The 21,922-nt window shown below is 42.2% G+C and overlaps 1 protein-coding gene across 1 annotated transcript in view; it reads left to right on the top strand.

The window, feature by feature from the left end:
• The first annotated feature begins 213 nt into the window (after positions 1 to 213).
• The window catches only part of nan (transient receptor potential cation channel subfamily V member nanchung), a 96,959-nt gene continuing 75,250 nt past the window's right edge, over positions 214 to 21,922 (top strand). The window contains exons 1-2 of the mRNA XM_070090925.1: positions 214 to 426; positions 13,529 to 14,280. Of these exons, the coding sequence (XP_069947026.1) occupies positions 14,193 to 14,280 (88 nt within the window). The 5' untranslated portion in view covers positions 214 to 426; positions 13,529 to 14,192. The remainder of the gene's footprint in view (positions 427 to 13,528; positions 14,281 to 21,922) is intronic.

The following is a 21,922-nucleotide window of genomic DNA, read 5'->3' as shown; positions in this document are numbered from 1 at the left end:
ACCCCTCACCCTCCCGGCGATCTTTTGTTGTGTGTGTGTGTTGGTCATGCAAGGTAACGATCGAGAAGCCTCCCCTCACCCCGACCTACAGCCCCCAACACGCCAACCAGCCAACACCTGGACCACTACCACCCCTACCCACCACCTTCAACCACCCCCAACTCCGCCTCCTCCTCACCTCAACCTTTCCTCAGTCATGCCCTAGGATTCTGTCACAGTGGCCGCCCTCCACCTCCCTCCTACCACCACCTCCTCCACCATCATCTCTACCACAATCTCCACCACCATCACCTCTAACCTCGCCACCGTTGCTTACACTTCTGTCCTCTCCTTGTCCACTAGCTCAACTTCCTCCTCGTATTCTCACAATTTCTTGACCTTTCTACCCCATTTCCACTGCGAAGTAATGGTGGTGGCATCTTTAAGGTGGGTAATGTTAACCTTCCTGATAGTACGGTAAGGGCAAAGCTCCGTGTGTCGAGTAGTGACCTTCGCGATGTGATGTATGCGATGTGTGTTTTAGTGGTGACCTCTCCAGTGCATCACAGTCGTGACCTCTGCAATGCGTTACAGTGGTGACCTGCAGTGTGTTAGAACTGATTTCAATCGGTGTGTGACAATGGTGAAACTCCAGTGGGTGTAGGAGGACCTTGAAGAACATGGGTCCTGCACACCACTAGCAGTGACCGCACCAGAAACAACGAAGTGGTGACTGTGTGAGATGACTTCTAACTAGTGAGGTTGGTGATCGCGTGTAGGGGCTGGAAATCGCGTGTGGAGGTTGGTGATCTCGCTGCCTCTGCAGCATAAAAAACACGTTCATTTGCCGATCGTGAGTAATAAAACAGTGATCTATTAGGAGATAAATCTAGGGAAAGATTGTGTGTCAAGAAGTGCTTAAAACAGAGTGGTGGGAGAGGTTTATCGCAAGGTGTGTTGGAGGCTCGAATCTCCGTCTACTAAAATGGAATACTGCTGACAAGAGTTCAGAAAAGACATATTAATTATTTTTTTCTGCTATTTTTTATGCTCTGTCCTCTGTTAATATTAATTATATGCAACATTTTCTTTCATAATATTAAATATCTTATATTTGTTTACAAAATTTAAAATTTCCCCACTAAAATTCACATATTTAGGCAATTACTGACTGCTTATCTTTAACTAGAACGAATGTTAGTGTGCTGAGACGTGTGTGATGGGTCGTGTAGCGAACTTGTCCCTTCGTAGAGGCTTCGTTTACGTTGAACTGACTCCTGACACAAGGAGCTGCAGCTGCCCTCTCCTTACAGTGCTCAGTGACCACAATACTGAAGCTAGATGGTCTCTTACAGTACTAAAAACACTTCGTCAACCCTTAAAATATTATGTAATTCAGGATAATTATTCCCAGCATTAATACTGATAGATGAAAAAATATATCTGTCTTCTCACCTGTTCCAGACCTTAACACATCTACGGAGCTCCCTAAGCACAGACTCTATATTAAATCACGTGCCATTACGTATGATATCTGCAGTGCTCTTCACAGGCTCTCAGGTCTAACCACATACCTACACTTATTTGGCACCGTTAGTTCGTTACAACTACAACATCCAGGACACCTATTCACCTGGTTTCCTGTCGACCAAATAATTCTGGAATTCTAACAACACAAACCATGATTTTCTAGACACCGATGACTTCGCAGGTCTCGTCGAACTGTGTGTTAGCTTTAATTTATTGTGATTTAAAGACGGCCTTGAAAGACAGACATTTGGCATGGCAGTTGGTTCTCCACTTAGTCTCATCGTCTTTACTTAAGAGCATCTAGAAAGGGACTGGTTTAAGGATGTTCGTCGCTATGTCTCCTGGCTGAGATACGTTTACAGTGTCTTAGTTATACCCAAACGCTTCAACCTTAATAACTACAGAAACTCAACCAGACTAACACCTTAATTCAGTTCTCTTTGGAAGAAAAGAAGGGAGGATACACTTTTTTTTGGACACCCTTTTTATCGATAGTACCCTTTACTTTAATTATAAAGTCTACAAAAAAGCTACCAAGACAGTCCCCTTTAAAAAAAAAAAAGAGAGAAATAGGTTTCTTTACTAAATGATTTTTTTTTACTGTTATACGAAGAACGAGATGACTGATTTAATTACAGTGCAATGATGCGGAATGAGTCAAGTAATCAGAAACCAAGTTGAAGCTTTCTAGTTTTATCTAAAACCGTGGATGACAAATAGTGTTATTTTAATGAGCTTAATGAAGGTACATACGGAAGAAGGTGAAAAGGTTAATACAAAGACTGGATTAAAGGAAGCCTTTATGAAGAGCCTTCTCAAGTCATGAATGAGTTTAAAGTATCTCAGAAAGTGTGTACAACACAATAGATGTTACACTGGATGATAAAAATGGAATCTTTTATAAATTTAACGATTTAAGATGAGATCAACAGGGATGAAATGGGGAAAATAAATTTGTGTTGGAAGCAAGGCGGGTCGATAGAGACATGGTTAAGGAAGGAAGTTGGGGTGAGTAACGAGGTGGTGAGGGGGAGGAGAATTACTGAGAGGGGGAGAAGGGGTGAAAGGAAGCTTTCCGGGAGGTTACAGAAGAAAAGAAAATAATCTCGAAGCCCTTACAGTATCTTGTAGGCTGTGATGATGCCTCCCTTATTCTCGGTCATCCAGAGATATACAAATTTAGTTTCCTAATTCATATTTATAGCACAGTTTCCCAAGTTCCCCAACACGTATGACTGCAAACCTTATTATAATTTTTAGCTTCAATACACGCTTGACCAGGTATGGGCTTTACAGTGGCGCTGCATATTCCATGATGTAGCTCACATATGTCGTGTAGCGTGTCCAAAAGGAGCCTTAGATACTATTCTCACTTTAGCTAGCCTTGACTGAACTACCGATGGAACCAGAATGATATGTAAACACCGTCAAAGTGGATTAAATCCCAGTTCCAGTAGGTGTGTTCGGCTTTATCAAGCCACCGTGTGAGTGAAACGTTGTTGTTAATAAAGGGAAACACTTCGTCTAAGTGAGCCTTATCTACACTGTCGATGTTAATTGGTTAGTGTGGGCCTCTGGCGAGACGTTTGGTGGATTATTCACCACATCCTTTTCCGTTTTGGATAATTGTATTATTGTGTAGGCTATTCGAAGCCTTCAGCCTCCCCCGTCTCCTACACGAGTAGTGACAGATAATTTTGATGCCTGGGGTTTCCCTTGTCAGGAATGTTGCCAGAGTATTTCCTCAACAGGAATATTGCCTCAATGCGAATTCCATCACAAGATATATTTCCTGGGCATATATATATATGCAAAACAACCACTCTGAAAGAATAGAGAAATTCCAAGCGCTTTCGTAACTACTCACATTATCAAGGAACTATGAAAGTAAAGCATCCAAGGAAGCTATATAAGGGGTCTGGCCAACACCTCACTATCAGATCCCACAACGGTTAAACACCTGACGCGCGCCGGCCCAACTGGACGGTTCCTTTGCACAACTCACCAACAAACTATTCTACCCAAGAAAATTTAAAAATTATTATTTGTCCAGTGTATTATTAAATTCTTCCCAAATTCTATTAATTATAAATGGATCTAATTTATATAAACCAAAGGAAATATTCATATTATTGTCAAAACTGCTTTTTATGAAACAAGATTCAATTATATTCCTGTCGACCATGGACTTGCTTGATACTACTTTCTCAACTTTTTGAAAATCAATTGGATGGTTAAAATCTCTTACATGAATAAATAGAGCATTGGAATCTTGTTTCATAAAAAGCAGTTTTGACAATAATATGAATATTTCCTTTGGTTTATATAAATTAGATCCTTTTATAATTAATAGAATTTGGGAAGAATTTAATAATACACTGGACAAATAATAATTTTTAAATTTTCTTGGGTAGAATAGTTTGTTGGTGAGTTGTGCAGTTGGGCCGGCGCGCGTCAGGTGTTTAACAGATGTGTGATCTGATAGTGAGGTGTTGGCCAGACCCCTTATATAGCTTCCTTGGATGCTTTACTTTCATAGTTCCATGATAATGTGAGTAGTCACGAAAGCGCTTGGAATTTCTCTATTCTTTCAGAGTGGTTGTTTTGCATATTTTGAAATCACCTGTTTACTGTGATCTTATTGCATATATAAATATATATATATATATATATATATATATATATATATATATATATATATATATATATATATATATATATATATATATATATATATATATATATATATATATATATATATAATGCCAGCTCTGGTTGACAGATTTCATTACTGATGTATAAAACTCATCCTGTGTGATGGAGTATGACAGGAAAACCCATCCTGTGACATGGAATGTGACGGAGAAACTGCAGTTAAATTTTGTTCCCACTATGTACCTCATTTCGAGCAGGACAGCAGGGATAACCAACAGTCTGATTCACTGAAGACCAGGCAGCGATGAACGGAGGAAGAATTGAGCCTTCATCATTCCTTGGGCTCCGTGATTCACATCAGTTTAGGGCCTTATAAAATGTGTATACAGCAAGTTTTTTTAATGAAAAAAAGAAAGAGCTACGCTTCCGTTCTTGCGTCTTGAGACACTCTTAACCTCGACCTAAATATCTCCTTCTCCTCCTCATATCTCTCTTCCCTTACTGTTCATTGTCGTCAGTCCCCCACTCAGCAAGGCCAGGTCAAAATGTGATTATCTGCTAATGATAGGAGAAGGAAGCCGAGTAATCATTACCTGGAGGAGGTTCAAAGAGCAACGCCTCGATACGCTTTTATCGTGAAAAACAATTTTTTATCAGGCGTCTGATGCATCGTGCAGCACTAGTGAAGGATAGACCCAATGTAAAGGCTTTATGCGACAAATTTGTAACAAGCACATGCATATATATATTGGGTGAGATTTTCGCCTTATAATCGGTGATACACACGCAACAACATGTACCTTATATGCCACCTTTATATATATAACATATATATATATATATATATATATATATATATATATATATATATATATATATATATATATATATATATATATATATATATATATATATATATATATATATATATATAATATATATATGCAAAACAACCACTGTGAAAGAATAGAGAAATTCCAAGCGCTTTCGTGACTACTCACATTATCAAGGAACTATGAAAGTAAAGCATCCAAGGAAGCTATATAAGGGGTCTGGCCAACACCTCACTATCAGATCCCACAACAGTTGAACACCTGACGCGCGCCGGCCCAACTGGACAGGTCCTTCGCACAACTCACCAACAAACTATTCTACTCAAGAAAATTTAAAAAAATATTATTTGTCCAATGTATTATTAAATTCTTCCCAAATTCTATTAATTATAAATGGATCTAATTTATATAAACCAAAGGAAATATTCATATTATTGTCAAAACTGCTTTTTATGAAACAAGATTCAATTATATTCCTGTCGACCATGGACTTGCTTGATACTACTTTCTCAACTTTTTGAAAATCAATTGGATGGTTAAAATCTCTTACATGAATAAATAGAACATTGGAATCTTGTCCAGTTCTAATGCTATATTTATGTTGTTTTAATCTTAGTTCGAGATTTTTACCAGTTTGACCGTAATAAACTTTATCGCAAATTTTACAAGGAATCTTATAGACACATCCGTCAGCATTTTGGGTTGAATTCTTTATCAAAAGTTTTTTTTACTGTATCAAGATTTTTGAATACAACTTTAATAATAAAAGTCTTAAGAAGAGAAGGCATATCAACCAAGTTTTCATAGTAAGGGAGAACCAATATATTTTTAGTTGAATAAGGCTGGTTGTCCCTTTTTGGATTGTAAAAAGTATTTCTAGTAACTTTAAAAGATTTATCAATTACATTTCTTGTGTATTTTAAATCATTACCTATTTCATAAATTTTGGATATTTCCTCATCTATGAACTCAGGACTACAAATTCGTAAAGCTCTCAAAAACATTAATGAGAAAACAGACAGTTTAACTCTATCTTGATGCGAAGAATAATAGTGGACATAGGAACAGTTATTTGTAGGTTTTCTGTAAATTTTAAATTTGAATACATTATTACCCAATAATTAAAACATCTAGAAAAGGAAATGAGTTATTTTCTTCAAACTCAACAGTGAAGTTTATAGAATGGGCTAAACTATTTAATTTTCCTAGGAAATGGTGTATATCTACATTTTTGGGCATAAGACACAAAATATCATCAACATATCTGAGCCATTTAGCTCTATTAGGGAGGATTGTGTTAAGCAACCTTGTTTCAAAATATTCCATGTATAGGTTACTAAGAACAGGTGAAAGAGGATTTCCCATTGCCATACCAAACTTCTGAGTGTAAAACGTAGTTTGGTGTTTAACTGTTGTGGGATCTGATAGTGAGGTGTTGGCCAGACCCCTTATATTCCTTCCTTGGATGCTTTACTTTCATAGTTCCTTGATAATGTGAGTAGTCACGAAAGCGCTTGGAATTTCTCTATTCTTTCACAGTGGTTGTTTTGCATATATATATATATATATATATATATATATATATATATATATATATATATATATATATATATTTATATATATATACATATATATATATATATATATATATATATATATATATATATATATATATATATATATATATATATATATATATATATATATATATATACATATATATATATATATATATATATATATATATATATATATATATATATATATATATATATATATATATATATATATATATATATATATATATATACATATGTTTGTGTATATTTCGCCTGCTCTTGTGAATTCCTTGCATTGTTAATATCTCTAGTAAGGCTGATGCATGCAGGGGATGAGATGAAAAGCTGTAAGCCTTCTCCCTGAAAGCTGGCTGCCTTGGATCAAAGTCTAGTGCAAGCTGGACTCCAAGGTATTGGTCCATTGTGGGTAGATTGGTAAAGCACTGCGTACCTTGTTCCAAGGTTCGTAGGTTCGAGTCTCCTTCAGCCAGAGATCAGTGTTTATATATATATATATATATATATATATATATATATATATATATATATATATATATATATATATATATATATATTTGGCCATTACCTCAGACGTGAGTGTGCTCACCTATATGCATTCGCCTATATGTGGTTGCAGGGGTCGATTCACAGCTCCTGGTCCCTCGTCTTCACTGGTGTGTATGTGCGCAGTTTGCGAGGTCCAAGAGGAAGCCAGTGGGCAACAGATATACACGAATATGTTGGTGATATCAGACTGTAAATAATATATTATTTCTCACTCTGGCACCCAGATTGAGTTGAAATCTCTTTTTTCTCGCATCCCACTCACGCTTTTTTTTAGTTGCAGATGTGATGGGGTGGTCCACAGGCTGTGAAATAAATGACAGTGTATCTGTCTGTATAGGCCTAGTGTGAGCGTGCAAGGAAGAGTGTATCAGTGTATAAGGATAATGTGAGAGTATCTGTGTATACAGGGAGATTGTATGTGTGTGTATAGAGGTATTTTGTGTGTGTGTGTGTGTGTGTGTGTGTGTGTGTGTGTGTGTGTGTGTGTGTGTGTGTGTGCGCGTGTGCGGGTGAGTGTGTACTCACCTATTTGTGGTTGCAGGGGTCGAGTCCTAGCTCCTGTGTGTGTGTGTGTGTGTTTGTGTGTGTGTGTGTGTGGGTGGGTGGGTGGGTGGGCGGGTGGGTGGTTTATGGCATTATATTATGACAATGTTTCGCCCACCGCTGATTTTATCAACTAACGACTTGACGAAGTACCTGGTGGGCGAAACATCTTCATAGTAAAATGCCATAACTTGTATTTGATGTCTTATTTACATACATCACAGGACAGACGCCGTTTCTTCAATCAGAAGATAGACACCGTCTCTTCCGTCACAGGACAGACACCGTCTCTTCCGTCACAGGACAGACACCGTCTCTTCCGTCACAGGACAGACACCGTCTCTTCCGTCACAGGACAGACACCGTCTCTTCCGTCACAGGACAGACACCGTCTCTTCCGTCACAGGACAGACACCGTCTCTTCCGTCGCAGGACAGACACCGTCTCTTCCGTCACAGGACAGACACCGTCTCTTCCGTCGCAGGACAGACACCGTCTCTTCCGTCGCAGGCCAGACACCGTCTCTTCCGTCACAGGACAGACACCGTCTCTTCCGTCACAGGACAGACACCGTCTCTTCCGTCACAGGACAGACACCGTCTCTTCCGTCATAGGCCAGACACCGTCCCCTGGGGAGGGAATTAACTGTCTCGTTCTCTCTTGTAATTACGTTACAGATCATATTTTTCAGATTTCTTTCTTCATTTGAGCGATAATGTCATTTCAGCTTTTTATTATGAATGTGCAGTGTGCTTGGGAACCAGTTTAACTGAATGTGCAGTGCTTGTGAGACTTAATGTATAAAGTGCATGGGAACCTATTTTGATGTGTAAGGCTCGTGGGGGACTAATTTCAATTACTGCGTTAGGCGCCTGTGTTCTAATTTTAATGAGTGTTCAGAGCCCGCTGGGTGAGTGGGTCTGTGATTTCAGGGTATTTTTTCTGTAGGTATCTTTAACAAGGACACTCGGAGCTGTTCTCCAGAGCTTCTATACAGCAATCATCTAGGTTTGTTGTCATTCGGAATGGTGTCACTGCCTTCGGGTACCAAGACGAGAGGAGTGTGTCAGACGCGACTGGCGAAGCAACAGGAGGCCCTACAGCTGTTATTGTTGTCACACCTTCAGGTGATGGAGAGGCGTGACGGGAAGGGAAGGTAAAAGAGGTGAAAGTGAAATTGGAATGTGACAGAGGAAGAACTGGTAAAAATATCGTAGAAGCTGAGAACGCTGTCAGCTCCTTTGGTGATCGTGAAGTGAATTCACGGAAGGGAATTTATTGGTAATTTACTGATAATTCCGGTCTTATGTGTTATGTAACGTCAAACGACATCTCAGTTTATCACGGACAATATGGGAATAATATGGGAATAATATTATGGGATAATATGGGAATCCACAAGATAATTCAATAAAGACATTGGAAAGATGGAAGCGATTTCGGGCATGATAATGGTCTAGGATGGACTGAAATGTCCTCTAGAGTTTCCTCTTCAAGGTATGAGTGACTTACAATTGTTTCCGACACGGCACAGTAATTGTTATTGTTCTGAAATTCGAGAAGTGTTACTGATTATTGGCCTTAGGGAACACCTAGATAATTATTCTCTTCAACTTGTGCGTAGCATTTGAGCTCGAGTGTGAGAGACTTTTTTTTTCTTTTAGATTTTGCGACCGAAGTGGCTTGTTTATTGTGCACTCCATATCCATCCTATGGACGGAGGCGCTAGAGCATATGGATACACAAAAGGCCTAGGAACTAGGCCCCAGTGCGAGACTCTGTGAGACTGTAAAAATGTGAAACTGTGATTGTGGGTAACACTACACCCTATACATGCCAGAATGTCTCAATAATTCCCTCTTCTTCCACGACCCTCTCGTCAAAGGCAAGACTCCCCAGACTAGTCTGGTTGAAAGACACTACGTACGGATCAATACTCTGTTTACACGAAGCATTCAGCTCAAAACAAACCTTTATCAAGTCAAAACAAATTAATTTCGAGTGTTGCAAGTGACGAAAAAGAAGTCTTTCTCCCAGAGAACACTCCTGAAGGTCTCCATAAACAATGACCTTGTCTTGGTTCGTTGATGCCTAGAAAAGGGCTGTTGATCTGTGGAATAGAACTTACCCTTCCTTTTCTTGGACTGAAACCTGTTTACCTCTCAATCCCCCCAGTCTCCTCGGGCGTCGTATAATCTACTCGTGATGTGCCTCCTCATGCATATAATAATAATTCTCATATAATAACTGTAACCTGTCCTCGTGTAACATGTCCTCGTGTAACTTGTCCTCGTGCAACCTGTCCTCGTGCAACCTGTCCTCGTGCAACCTGTCCTCGTGGAACTTGTCCTCGTGCAACCTGTCCTCGTAGAACTTGTCCTCGTGCAACCTGTTCTCGTGCAGCCTGTCCTCGTGCAACCTGTCCTCGTGGAACGTGTTCTCGTGCAACCTCTTCTCGTGTATTTGATATTCTCATGTTAGATTAGGTTAGGTTTAGTTAGATTAACGAATATTAAACCATATTGACGTCTAAATATCAAATAAAAGAGAAATTAAATGGAAACGAGTGACTTACGTCTGTTAACGTGGACAGCACTGGCTGCGACCTGATGTAATGACGCTTCAGATTAACTTTAACTTGTCCTTGACCTGGACCTGTCCTGGTCCTTGACCTGTCTCTGACCTAGATCTGTCCTGGTCCTTGACCTGTCTCTGATCGAGACCTGTCCTGGTCCTTGACCTGTCTCTGTCCTTGACCTGTCCTGGTACTTGACCTGTCTCTGTCCTTGACCTGTCCTGGCCCTTGACCTGTCTCTGACCTAGACCTGTCCTGGTCGTTAACCTTTCTCTGACCTAGACGTGTCCTGGTTCTTGACCTGTCTCTGACCTTGACCTGTCCTGGTCCTTGACCTGTCTCTGATCAAGACCTGTCCTGGTCCTTGACCTGTCTCTGTCCTTGACCTGTCCTGGTCCTTGACCTGTCTCTGACCTAGACCTGTCCTGGTCCTTGACCAGTCTCTGACCTAGACCTGTCCTGGTTCTTGACCAGTCTCTGATCGAGACCTGTCCTGGTCCTTGACCTGTCTCTGTCCTTGACCTGTCCTGGTCCTTGACCTGTCTCTGACCTAGACCTGTCCTGGTCTTTAACCTTTCTCTGACCTAGACGTGTCCTGGTTCTTGACCTGTCTCTGACCTTGACCTGTCCTGGTCCTTGACCTGTCTCTGATCAAGACCTGTCCTGGTCCTTGACCTGTCTCTGACCTAGACCTGTCCTGGTCTTTAACCTTTCTCTGACCTAGACGTGTCCTGGTTCTTGACCTGTCTCTGACCTTGACCTGTCCTGGTCCTTGACCTGTCTCTGATCAAGACCTGTCCTGGTCCTTGACCTGTCTCTGACCTAGACCTGTACTGGTCCTTGACCAGTCTCTGATCTAGACCTGTCCTGGTCCTTGACCAGTCTCTGACCTAGACCTGTCCTGGTCCTTGACCAGTCTCTGACCTAGACCTGTATTGGCACTTGACCTGTCTCTGACCTAGACCTGTCCTGATCCTTGACCAGTCTCTGACCTAGACCTGTCCTTATCCTTGACCAGTCTCTGACCTAGACCTGTCCTTATCCTTGACCAGTCTCTGACCTAGACCCGTCCTGGTCCTTGACCTATCTCTGTCCTTGACCTGTCAGAGTTATTTTTAAAGTCGAAGGGAAACTGACTCCGAGATTGATGCTGGTGATGAGAGGAGAAGATCAAAGAGAAGAGGCTGTAAGCGCTACATCTACTGGCACTTTAAGGAAGCTCAAACAAGCGTAGATACAATCACGACATTGGAAATACTCCGAGGTACGTGTATTATGGACAACTGCACTATTAAATTTGCAACGTCCTTCAATCTGCTTTATTCTCCTCCAGACCTTAAAAAGAAATAATTAATCCCTGCCACGGATGTTGTGCTCTGAGCGCGCTCTTCTCTGCTGAGTTACGGGATTGGTAAAAGAAAGTCTCACTGCTACAACTGTATTGCCAAGTTACACGTTTTTCTACAGCGGTGCCAAGAATTAAAACTTGAGCTTGTTGGGCACTGCCCTTCCATTGTGAGGATAACACCCACATCAGTGAGATGTTTATATATATATATATATATATATATATATATATATATATATATATATATATATATATATATATATATATATATATATATATATATATATATATATATATATATATATAATGTCGTGCCGAATAGGCAGAATTTGCGATCTTGGCTTAAATAGCAACGTTCATCTTGCCACATAGGACAAGTGAAAATTTGTGTATGCAATAATTTCGTCAAAATCATTCTGAACCTAACGAAAAAAATATATTTCACTGTGTTTGTTTAGTATTAAATTATTGTAAACAAATCTAAAATATATTTAGTTGGGTTAGGCTAAAATAAATTGCTCTTGTAATAATAAGGTTAGGTAAGTTTTCTAAGATTCTTTTGGTGCAAAATTAAAAATTTTTACATTAACTTTAGTGAAAAAAATATATCTTTAAACGTATAAGAGTAAATTTTAGAAAGGACTTAATTTTAAATGAGTTCTTGCTAATTAACCAGTTTTACATATTCGGCACGACATATATATATACATATATATATATATATATATATATATATATATATATATATATATATATATATATATATATATATATATATACATAATATAATATAGGGATGTATCACCTCTGAAACTGTTCTGGGGACCCTCATCCTCAGAGAAAAGAATAAACTTACATCTCTCTCTCTCTCTCTCTCTCTCTCTCTCTCTCTCACACACACACACACACATACACACACAGTCTCCTTCCTTCGTCTTGCCCTACAGCGTCAAGGAAGGAAGAAGGTAGATGGACAGGACAGGGAAGATTTTTTAACTGGTATCGATCTCCTGAGCTGAGCTTCCGCGGTAGTGACCCTTAAAACAGCTACACATAAGGAAACAATTCCCCTGCGCTGCCCTCCCCCCCCCCCCCCCACCACCAGTCGGCTGCCTCCTGCTTAACTGCTTCTCTGTCATATTAAATGATATACGCACCCACGCACGCACCCACGCACGCACCCACGCACGCACGCAAGCATATACGCACGAATGCAGAGCAAAAAAAAAAAATATTAAAGCTGCCAAGATTTGTAAAAGCGCACGCAGCAGGTACCCCTTTGGATCTAATTCTTTGAATACCTAACAAATGGGAACCTAATTTAGTGATTGTCCTTTTTTCTGGCGACGATTTCTTATCGAAAGACCTCAGGTGTAGTCTCTGCCCCCACCTCCCCCCCCCACCTCTTTTATTTTGCACACAGAGTCTCATCTTTTGTTTGTCATATCACAAAGCGGTGACTCTTCCCCCTCCCCCCGGAAGAGCTTCTTGTATACCAACTGCAGACTTCATTTTCCGCCAGCCGCAGACGTCATCCCTGTCACCTGTGGATGACATGCTATCCAGCCAGGTGCAGACTTTCTCTGTGTGCTAGCCGCAGACCTCATTCTCTGTCTGATACAGACGTTATTCCGTGTCAGCTGCAGATTTCATTCTACGCCAGCTGCTATTTTGTGCCAGCTGCAGACTTCCTAACCAGCCACCTGCAGATACCGTACCCTGAGTGTGCCAGATGCAGTATTCCCGACTCTGGTTCAGGACTCTGCTTTATCAGACTCGAGGGAAATACCCTGTGTGTGTGTCGCTGGATGGTATCTCTCTACTGTCATATTCAGCTTGTCTCTTGCCACTTTGTCATGTTCACCTTGATTATTGCCACTTTGTCATGTTCACCTTGTCTCTTGCCACTCAAGTTCACTAATCTGTTTTCCTCTTGCAGATGATAGAAAAATGTAAGTAAGGAACAAGGCCATTTATATAACGAACAGTGCTATTAATGCAAGGAACAGTGTCATAAATATATAGACACTGCCATTAATGTAAGAACCAGTGCAGTGAATTTTATGAACAGTGTAATTAACATAAGGGATTCTGCTGTTGGTGCTAAGAACAGTAACTATTTACGCAAGAAACATTGCCACTGTTGCAAGAGCAGTGATATTAATTTAAGGCATAGCGTCATTAATACAGAGAACCGTGCCACTAAGGGTCATGCCAGGAACTGAACCTCCAGTGAGATTGATGAGAGGTGACTCATGTCTAGAATATTGAACACCGCCAGACCTCAACCTCACTGGCCTCTGCCACTCACCTTCCAAGTCACCCACTCGTCTGCAAAACGTGGGTGACCTCGATATATCTCGCCTGACCTTGCATATGGTTCTAGACCCCACCTCTGACCTGCACAAATGGTGTTACAGCAAATCTCTGATCCGTAAACAATGGAGGGTGCACAGTGACAGTTCCTGCTTTCACTTCCCCCCAATCCTCCTTGATCCTGTTCACACGTCCTGACTTCCTGACCCGTCTCTTCAGGTCTTGACTTCCTGACCTGCCTCACAGGTTCTGGCTTGCTGACAAGCTGACCTGGCTCTCGGGGAACCATGGGAAACACTGAGAGTAGTGTGACCTCAGGGGTCAAAGCCCAAGCTAATGCCGTGGTTGAAATCTACAGCTTAGTCGACCTTAATGGTAAGTGACCGTCGTGTTATTTTACATTATATTATTATATTTATAATATATTGCAACGTAAAAATTTTAAATTAAAATATTATATTATATTAATATTATATTATATTATGTTATGAAAATAATGGACAGTGTTTCGCTTTAAGTGGTGGGAAAGTTATGCCACTCCAGCCTCTTCAGCATCAAGACAAGAGTCAACAACATGACGATCGATGATGCACTTAGCAAGTTAGATAACACCCCTGGCACTCTGCTAGTTAATATAATAGCAGATCAAACAGTAAACGTGCTCTTATGTGGACTGTTCTCTGAGCACCACTGATGGTGAGGTAGACAAGAGGTAAACCAGCTGATAGAGGCAAGTAGACAGGAAGGAAGGAAAGAGAACAGGCAGGGAGGCAGACAGACAGACAGACAGACTTACATGTATACTCTACTCAAGACAACGACACCATTTTTCCTTGTGTAAATATCACTCCTTGCCTGTTCTTGTTGTCATTTCATCCTGTTCCTTCCACTGCTTCGAGTTTTGCTACGTTTTCTTGTCTAATAGCACAAGAAAGATTTCCTTGTTTGAAACAAAAAAAAAAATACTTTCTCTATTCCACATTCATTGTACATACATCAATAAACTAATTAGGGTTTATATTTGTGACTTATCACTCACCTCACTTATTCTGTTCACATCTTTATAAAATATTCCAGTATACCCTTGTACGTATTTATGGGTCTGATCATCTGTATATCATCTGAACATCGGTCCACTTCTTTTACAGTCTCCAGTTTTATAATGACTCGCATCCAACCCGAAGAAGCCTGCTGAGCAGGCGAAGCCCTTTGACAATAATGCTACCTGAGTGTTGCACATTAGTCTTTTGAACGAAAGTCAGGAGCGTGAAAGAGCTACAAACTATGACAGATGCAAGACAACTAAGCGGGAAGGCTAAGAATAGCAACATTATAACTTGAAACTAACTGGAAAAACAGTTCAATAGGGACAGTGAGTGAGCGAAGCGAAAGCCGATAGAGCGTTGCTCCTCAGGCTAAATGCCGATAAAAGAGTGGATGATAAGGCTTGAAAAAGACGGAAGAAATGCTTCCAAATCGATAAAGTACGAGAAGCTCTCAACAAAAGATTTCACAGAATTTTCACTTGTGAATTGAGTCCAATATATTTCACAAAGTAGTCGCAGTTAGGTAGGTACACACAAACACACACAGGTTAAAAACTAAAAGAAAAAGTAGAATGCGATTAGCGGTGGAGACGGACGGTGTGTTAAAATAAATTAACGGTTACATATGTTATGGTGTTAGTAATACTTCGCTCCCTGTGATCCAGGCTTTAGAGACACTCTCCCTGTGATCTAGGCTAGAGACACTTTCCCTGTGATCTAGGCTAGAGACACTTTCCCTGTGATCCAGGCTTTAGAGACACTCTCCCTGTGATCCAGGCTTTAGAGACACTCTCCCTGTGATCCAGGCTTTAGAGACACTCTCCCTGTGATCCAGGCTTTAGAGACACTCTCCCTGTGATCCAGGCTTTAGAGACACTCTCCCTGTGATCCAGGCTTTAGAGACACTCTCCCTGTGATCCAGGCTTTAGAGACACTCTCCCTGTGATCCAGGCTTTAGAGACACTCTCCCTGTGATCTAGGCTTTAGAGACACTCTCCCTGTGATCCAGGCTTTAGAGACACTCTCCCTGTGATCCAGGCTTTAGAGACACTCTCCCTGTGATCCAGGCTTTAGAGACACTCTCCCTGTGATCTAGGCTTTAGAGACACTCTCCCTGTGATCCAGGCTTTAGAGACACTCTCCCTGTGATCCAGGCTAGAGACACTCTCCCTGTGATCTAGGCTTTAGAGACACTCTCCCTGTGATCCAGGCTTTAGAGACACTCTCCCTGTGATCCAGGCTTTAGAGACACTCTCCCTGTGATCTAGGCTAGAGACACTCTCCCTGTGATCCAGGCTTTAGAGACACTCTCCCTGTGATCTAGGCTAGAGACACTCTCCCTGTGATCCAGGCTTTAGAGACACTCTCCCTGTGATCTAGGCTAGAGACACTCTCCCTGTGATCTAGGCTAGAGACACTCTCCCTGTGATCTAGGCTAGAGACACTCTCCCTGTGATCTAGGCTAGAGACACTCTCCCTGTGATCTAGGCTAGAGACACTCTCCCTGTGATCTAGGCTAGATACACTCTCCCTGTGATCTAGACTAGAGACACTCTCCCTGTGATCTAGACTAGAGACACTCTCCCTGTGATCTAGACTAGAGACACTCTCCCTGTGATCTAGACTAGAGACACTCTCCCTGTGATCTAGGCTAGAGACACTCTCCCTGTGATCTAGGCTAGAGACACTCTCCCTGTGATCTAGGCTAGAGACACTCTCCCTGTGATCTAGACTAGAGACACTCTCCCTGTGATCTAGACTAGAGACACTCTCCCTGTGATCTAGGCTAGAGACACTCTCCCTGTGATCTAGGCTAGAGACACTCTCCCTGTGATCTAGACTAGAGTCACTCTCCCTGTGATCTAGACTAGAGACACTCTCCCTGTGATCTAGGCTAGAGACACTCTCCCTGTGATCTAGGCTAGAGACACTCTCCCTGTGATCTAGGCTAGAGACACTCTCCCTGTGATCTAGGCTAGAGACACTCTCCCTGTGATCTAGACTAGAGACACTCTCCCTGTGATCTAGGCTAGAGACACTCTCCCTGTGATCTAGACTAGAGACACTCTCCCTGTGATCTAGGCTAGAGACACTCTCCCTGTGATCTAGACTAGAGACACTCTCCCTGTGATCTAGACTAGAGACACTCTCCCTGTGATCTAGGCTAGAGACACTCTCCCTGTGATCTAGGCTAGAGACACTCTCCCTGTGATCTAGGCTAGAGACACTTTCCCTGTGATCTAGGCTAGAGACACTCTCCCTGTGATCTAGGCTAGAGACACTCTCCCTGTGATCTAGGCTAGAGACACTCTCCCTGTGATCTAGGCTAGAGACACTCTCCCTGTGATCTAGGCTAGAGACACTCTCCCTGTGATCTAGGCTAGAGACACTCTCCCTGTGATCTAGGCTAGAGACACTCTCCCTGTGATCTAGGCTAGAGACACTCTCCCTGTGATCTAGACTAGAGACACTATCCCTGTGATCTAGACTAGAGACACTCTCCCTGTGATCTAGGCTAGAGACACTTTCCCTGTGATCTAGGCTAGACACTTTCCCTGTGATCTAGGCTAGAGACACTCTCCCTGTGATCTAGGCTAGAGACACTCTCCCTGTGATCTAGGCTAGAGACACTCTCCCTGTGATCTAGGCTAGAGACACTCTCCCTGTGATCTAGGCTAGAGACACTCTCCCTGTGATCTAGGCTAGAGACACTCTCCCTGTGATCTAAGCTTGAGACAGTCTCCTTGTGATCTAGACTAGAGACACTCTCCCTGTGATCTAGGCTAGAGACACTCTCCCTGTGATCTAGACTAGAGACACTCTCCCTGTGATCTAGGCTAGAGACACTCTCCCTGTGATCTAGGCTAGACACACTCTCCCTGTGATCTAGGCTAGAGACACTCTCCCTGTGATCTAGGCTAGAGACACTCTCCCTGTGATCTAGGCTAGAGACACTCTCCCTGTGATCTAGGCTAGAGACACTCTCCCTGTGATCTAGACTAGAGACTCTCTCCCTGTGATCTAGGCTAGAGACACTCTCCCTGTGATCTAGGCTAGAGACACTCTCCCTACGATCCAGACTTTAGAGACACTCTCCCTGTGATCTAGACTAGAGACACTCTCCCTGTGATCTAGGCTAGAGACACTCTCCCTGTGATCTAGACTAGAGACACTCTCCCTGTGATCTAGACTAGAGACACTCTCCCTGTGATCCAGACTTTAGAGACACTCTCCCTGTGATCTAGACTAGAGACACTCTCCCTGTGATCTAGACTAGAGACACTCTCCCTGTGATCTAGGCTAGAGACACTCTCCCTGTGATCTAGGCTAGAGACACTCTCCCTGTGATCTAGGCTAGAGACACTCTCTCTGTGATCTAGGCTAGAGACACTCTCCCTGTGATCTAGACTAGAGACACTCTCCCTGTGATCTAGACTAGAGAGAGACCTCGTATGATGTTGGGCAAAGAATGTGAGCGCTGCCTCGCAGCCAGTACTGACACATTTATCATCTTGTGCTCGTGGTGCAGGTTTAATGTGTTAGTACTAATATTCCTGCTGCTGATCCTGTTAGTACTGCTGCTGCTGCTGCTACCGTTTTCCCGTTGCTGCTTCTGCTGCTTCTTCTCTGCTGCTTCTTGTGCTTCTACTGATGGTGCTTCTGATGGTACTGGTGTGGGCGGTAGTGCTGATGCTGTTACTGACAATGCTGGTGCTGCTCTTGCCGATGGTGTTGCCGTTGGTATTGTTGCTGCTGTTGCTGTTAGTGCTGGTGTGACGCTGTTGCTGTTTATGCAGTTGGTACTGCTTCTGTTCCTGCCGATGCTCCTTCTCGTCCTCCCCATTTTCCTTCTCTTCTCCCTCCTCCTTCTCCTTTTCCTTCTCTTCTCCCTCCCCTTCACACAAGACTCTCTGTCTTCTCATCCACTCCTGCAAGATGTCTGCGCCTCTTGGACTCATTAACTGGAATTTAACTTCGTCGTCCCTATAAAGGACACACAACAGTTTTATCTATTTTATTAATTTCATATTTGCTGAATGTTAAACGTGGTGGTCAGGAGAGGGGTCCTCAGAAGCCAGGAATCACATCTAAGGGACCCACTTAATTAAGACCACCAGTCCCTCTCGTCCCACTACTTGGAAACATCGTAATTATGACTCACGAAATCGTAATGACACGATTGCAAACTAACCATAACACGGGCGGGGATAGAACCCGCGGCCAGTTCTCTATATTAATGTGATGTCACTGTTAAAGCCCAGAGTTTACTCATTATTCACTGCCCTTCAACTTACTATTCACAATATACTTAACTTATGCAGGACTTTCGTTCGCAGTTTCAAACAGTGCACATGTGTTCTGAAGTTCTGGAGTCGGGAATGTAAATTAGCCTACAAACTTAAATTGTGTATTGTATAATTGTTCATATTTCACTTAATTCTCACGGTGGTGAGCCGCTCCTACCGGCCATTGGAAGGTAATTAAATTCGTTACACTTTCAGATCATAGATAAATAAGGGATTAACATATTTATAACGAAGATATTCCAGAGCAATAGTGTGACTGTAAATAGTCCAAGTCGGACCGAAACGTCGTCGTAAGCTCCTCTCTCCAAATTCGGGTTATTTATGTACTGTTCCAGTCACGGTATTGTGTCTTTTTGCTCTTCATAAACACACAGAGTAAACTTTTATCTTAAAGTATGAGAGATGCAGCAAAAATAATAATAATTGTTCACAATAGTGTTACTAAATATATTGGTACGTGTTGATAATTATTATACCTTAACTTGCTTGAGTTTGTGGCAACCATCTTGGAAGTTTGTGGCAACCATCTTGGAAGTTTGTGGCAACCATCTTGGAAGTTTGTGGCAACCATCTTGGAAGTTTGTGGCAACCATCTTGGAAGTTTGTGGCAACCATCTTGGAAGTTTGTGGCAACCATCTTGGAAGTTTGTGGCAACCATCTTGGAAGTTTGTGCCAACCATCTTGGAAGTTTGTGCCAACCATCTTGGAAGTTTGTGCCAACCATCTTGGAAGTTTGTGGCAAACATCTTGGAAGTTTGTGGCAACCATCTTGGAAGTTTGTGGCAACCATCTTGGAAGTTTGTGGCAACCATCTTGGAAGTTTGTGCCAACCATCTTGGAAGTTTGTGGCAACCATCTTGGAAGTTTGTGGCAACCATCTTGGAAGTTTGTGCCAACCATCTTGGAAGTTTGTGCCAACCATCTTGGAAGTTTGTGCCAACCATCTTGGAAGTTTGTGCCAACCATCTTGGAAGTTTGTGCCAACCATCTTGGAAGTTTGTGCCAACCATCTTGGAAGTTTGTGCCAACCATCTTGGAAGTTTGTGGCAACCATCTTGGAAGTTTGTGGCAACCATCTTGGAAGTTTGTGGCAACCATCTTGGAAGTTTGTGGCAACCATCTTGGAAGTTTGTGCCAACCATCTTGGAACTTTGTGCCAACCATCTTGGAAGTTTGTGCCAACCATCTTGGAAGTTTGTGCCAACCATCTTGGAAGTTTGTGCCAACCATCTCGGAAGTTTGTGCCAACCATCTTGGAAGTTTGTGCCAACTATCTTGGAAGTTTGTGCCAACCATCTCGGAAGTTTGTGCCAACCATCTTGGAAGTTTGTGCCAACCATCTTGGAAGTTTGTGCCAACCATCTTGGAAGTTTGTGCCAACCATCTTGGAAGTTTGTGCCAACCATCTTGGAAGTTTGTGCCAACCATCTTGGAAGTTTGTGCCAACCATCTTGGAAGTTTGTGCCAACCATCTTGGAAGTTTGTGCCAACCATCTTGGAAGTTTGTGCCAACCATCTTGGAAGTTTGTGCCAACCATCTTGGAAGTTTGTGCCAACCATCTTGGAAGTTTGTGCCAACCATCTTGGAAGTTTGTGCCAACCATCTTGGAAGTTTGTGCCAACCATCTTGGAAGTTTGTGCCAACCATCTTGGAAGTTTGTGGCAACCATCTTGGAAGTTTGTGCCAACCATCTTGGAAGTTTGTGCCAACCATCTTGGAAGTTTGTGCCAACCATCTTGGAAGTTTGTGCCAACCATCTTGGAAGTTTGTGCCAACCATCTTGGAAGTTTGTGCCAACCATCTTGGAAGTTTGTGGCAACCATCTTGGAAGTTTGTGCCAACCATCTTGGAAGTTTGTGCCAACCATCTTGGAAGTTTGTGGCAACCATCTTGGAAGTTTGTGCCAACCATCTTGGAAGTTTGTGACAACCATCTTGGAAGTTTGTGCCAACCATCTTGGAAGTTTGTGCCAACTATCTTTGAAGTTTGTGGCAACCATCTTGGAAGTTTGTGCCAACCATCTTGGAAGTTTGTGCCAACCATCTTTGAAGTTTGTGCCAACCATCTTGGAAGTTTGTGGCAACCATCTTGGAAGTTTGTGCCAACCATCTTGGAAGTTTGTGCCAACCATCTTGGAAGTTTGTGCCAACCATCTTGGAAGTTTGTGCCAACCATCTTGGAAGTTTGTGCCAACCATCTTGGAAGTTTGTGCCAACCATCTTGGAAGTTTGTGCCAACCATCTTGGAAGTTTGTGCCAACCATCTTGGAAGTTTGTGCCAACCATCTTTGAAGTTTGTGGCAACCATCTTGGAAGTTTGTGCCAACCATCTTGGAAGTTTGTGCCAACCATCTTGGAAGTTTGTGCCAACCATCTTGGAAGTTTGTGCCAACCATCTTGGAAGTTTGTGCCAACCATCTTTGAAGTTTGTGGCAACCATCTTGGAAGTTTGTGCCAACCATCTTGGAAGTTTGTGCCAACCATCTTGGAAGTTTGTGCCAACCATCTTGGAAGTTTGTGCCAACCATCTTTGAAGTTTGTGGCAACCATCTTGGAAGTTTGTGCCAACCATCTTTGAAGTTTGTGGCAACCATCTTGGAAGTTTGTGCCAACCATCTTGGAAGTTTGTGCCAACCATCTCGGAAGTTTGATTCTGAGCTGCG

This window comes from Cherax quadricarinatus, chromosome 33, assembly GCF_038502225.1.
Source record: "Cherax quadricarinatus isolate ZL_2023a chromosome 33, ASM3850222v1, whole genome shotgun sequence".
Taxonomy (NCBI): Eukaryota; Metazoa; Arthropoda; class Malacostraca; order Decapoda; family Parastacidae; genus Cherax; species Cherax quadricarinatus.
This window is presented reverse-complemented; position numbering and strand designations above follow the sequence as displayed.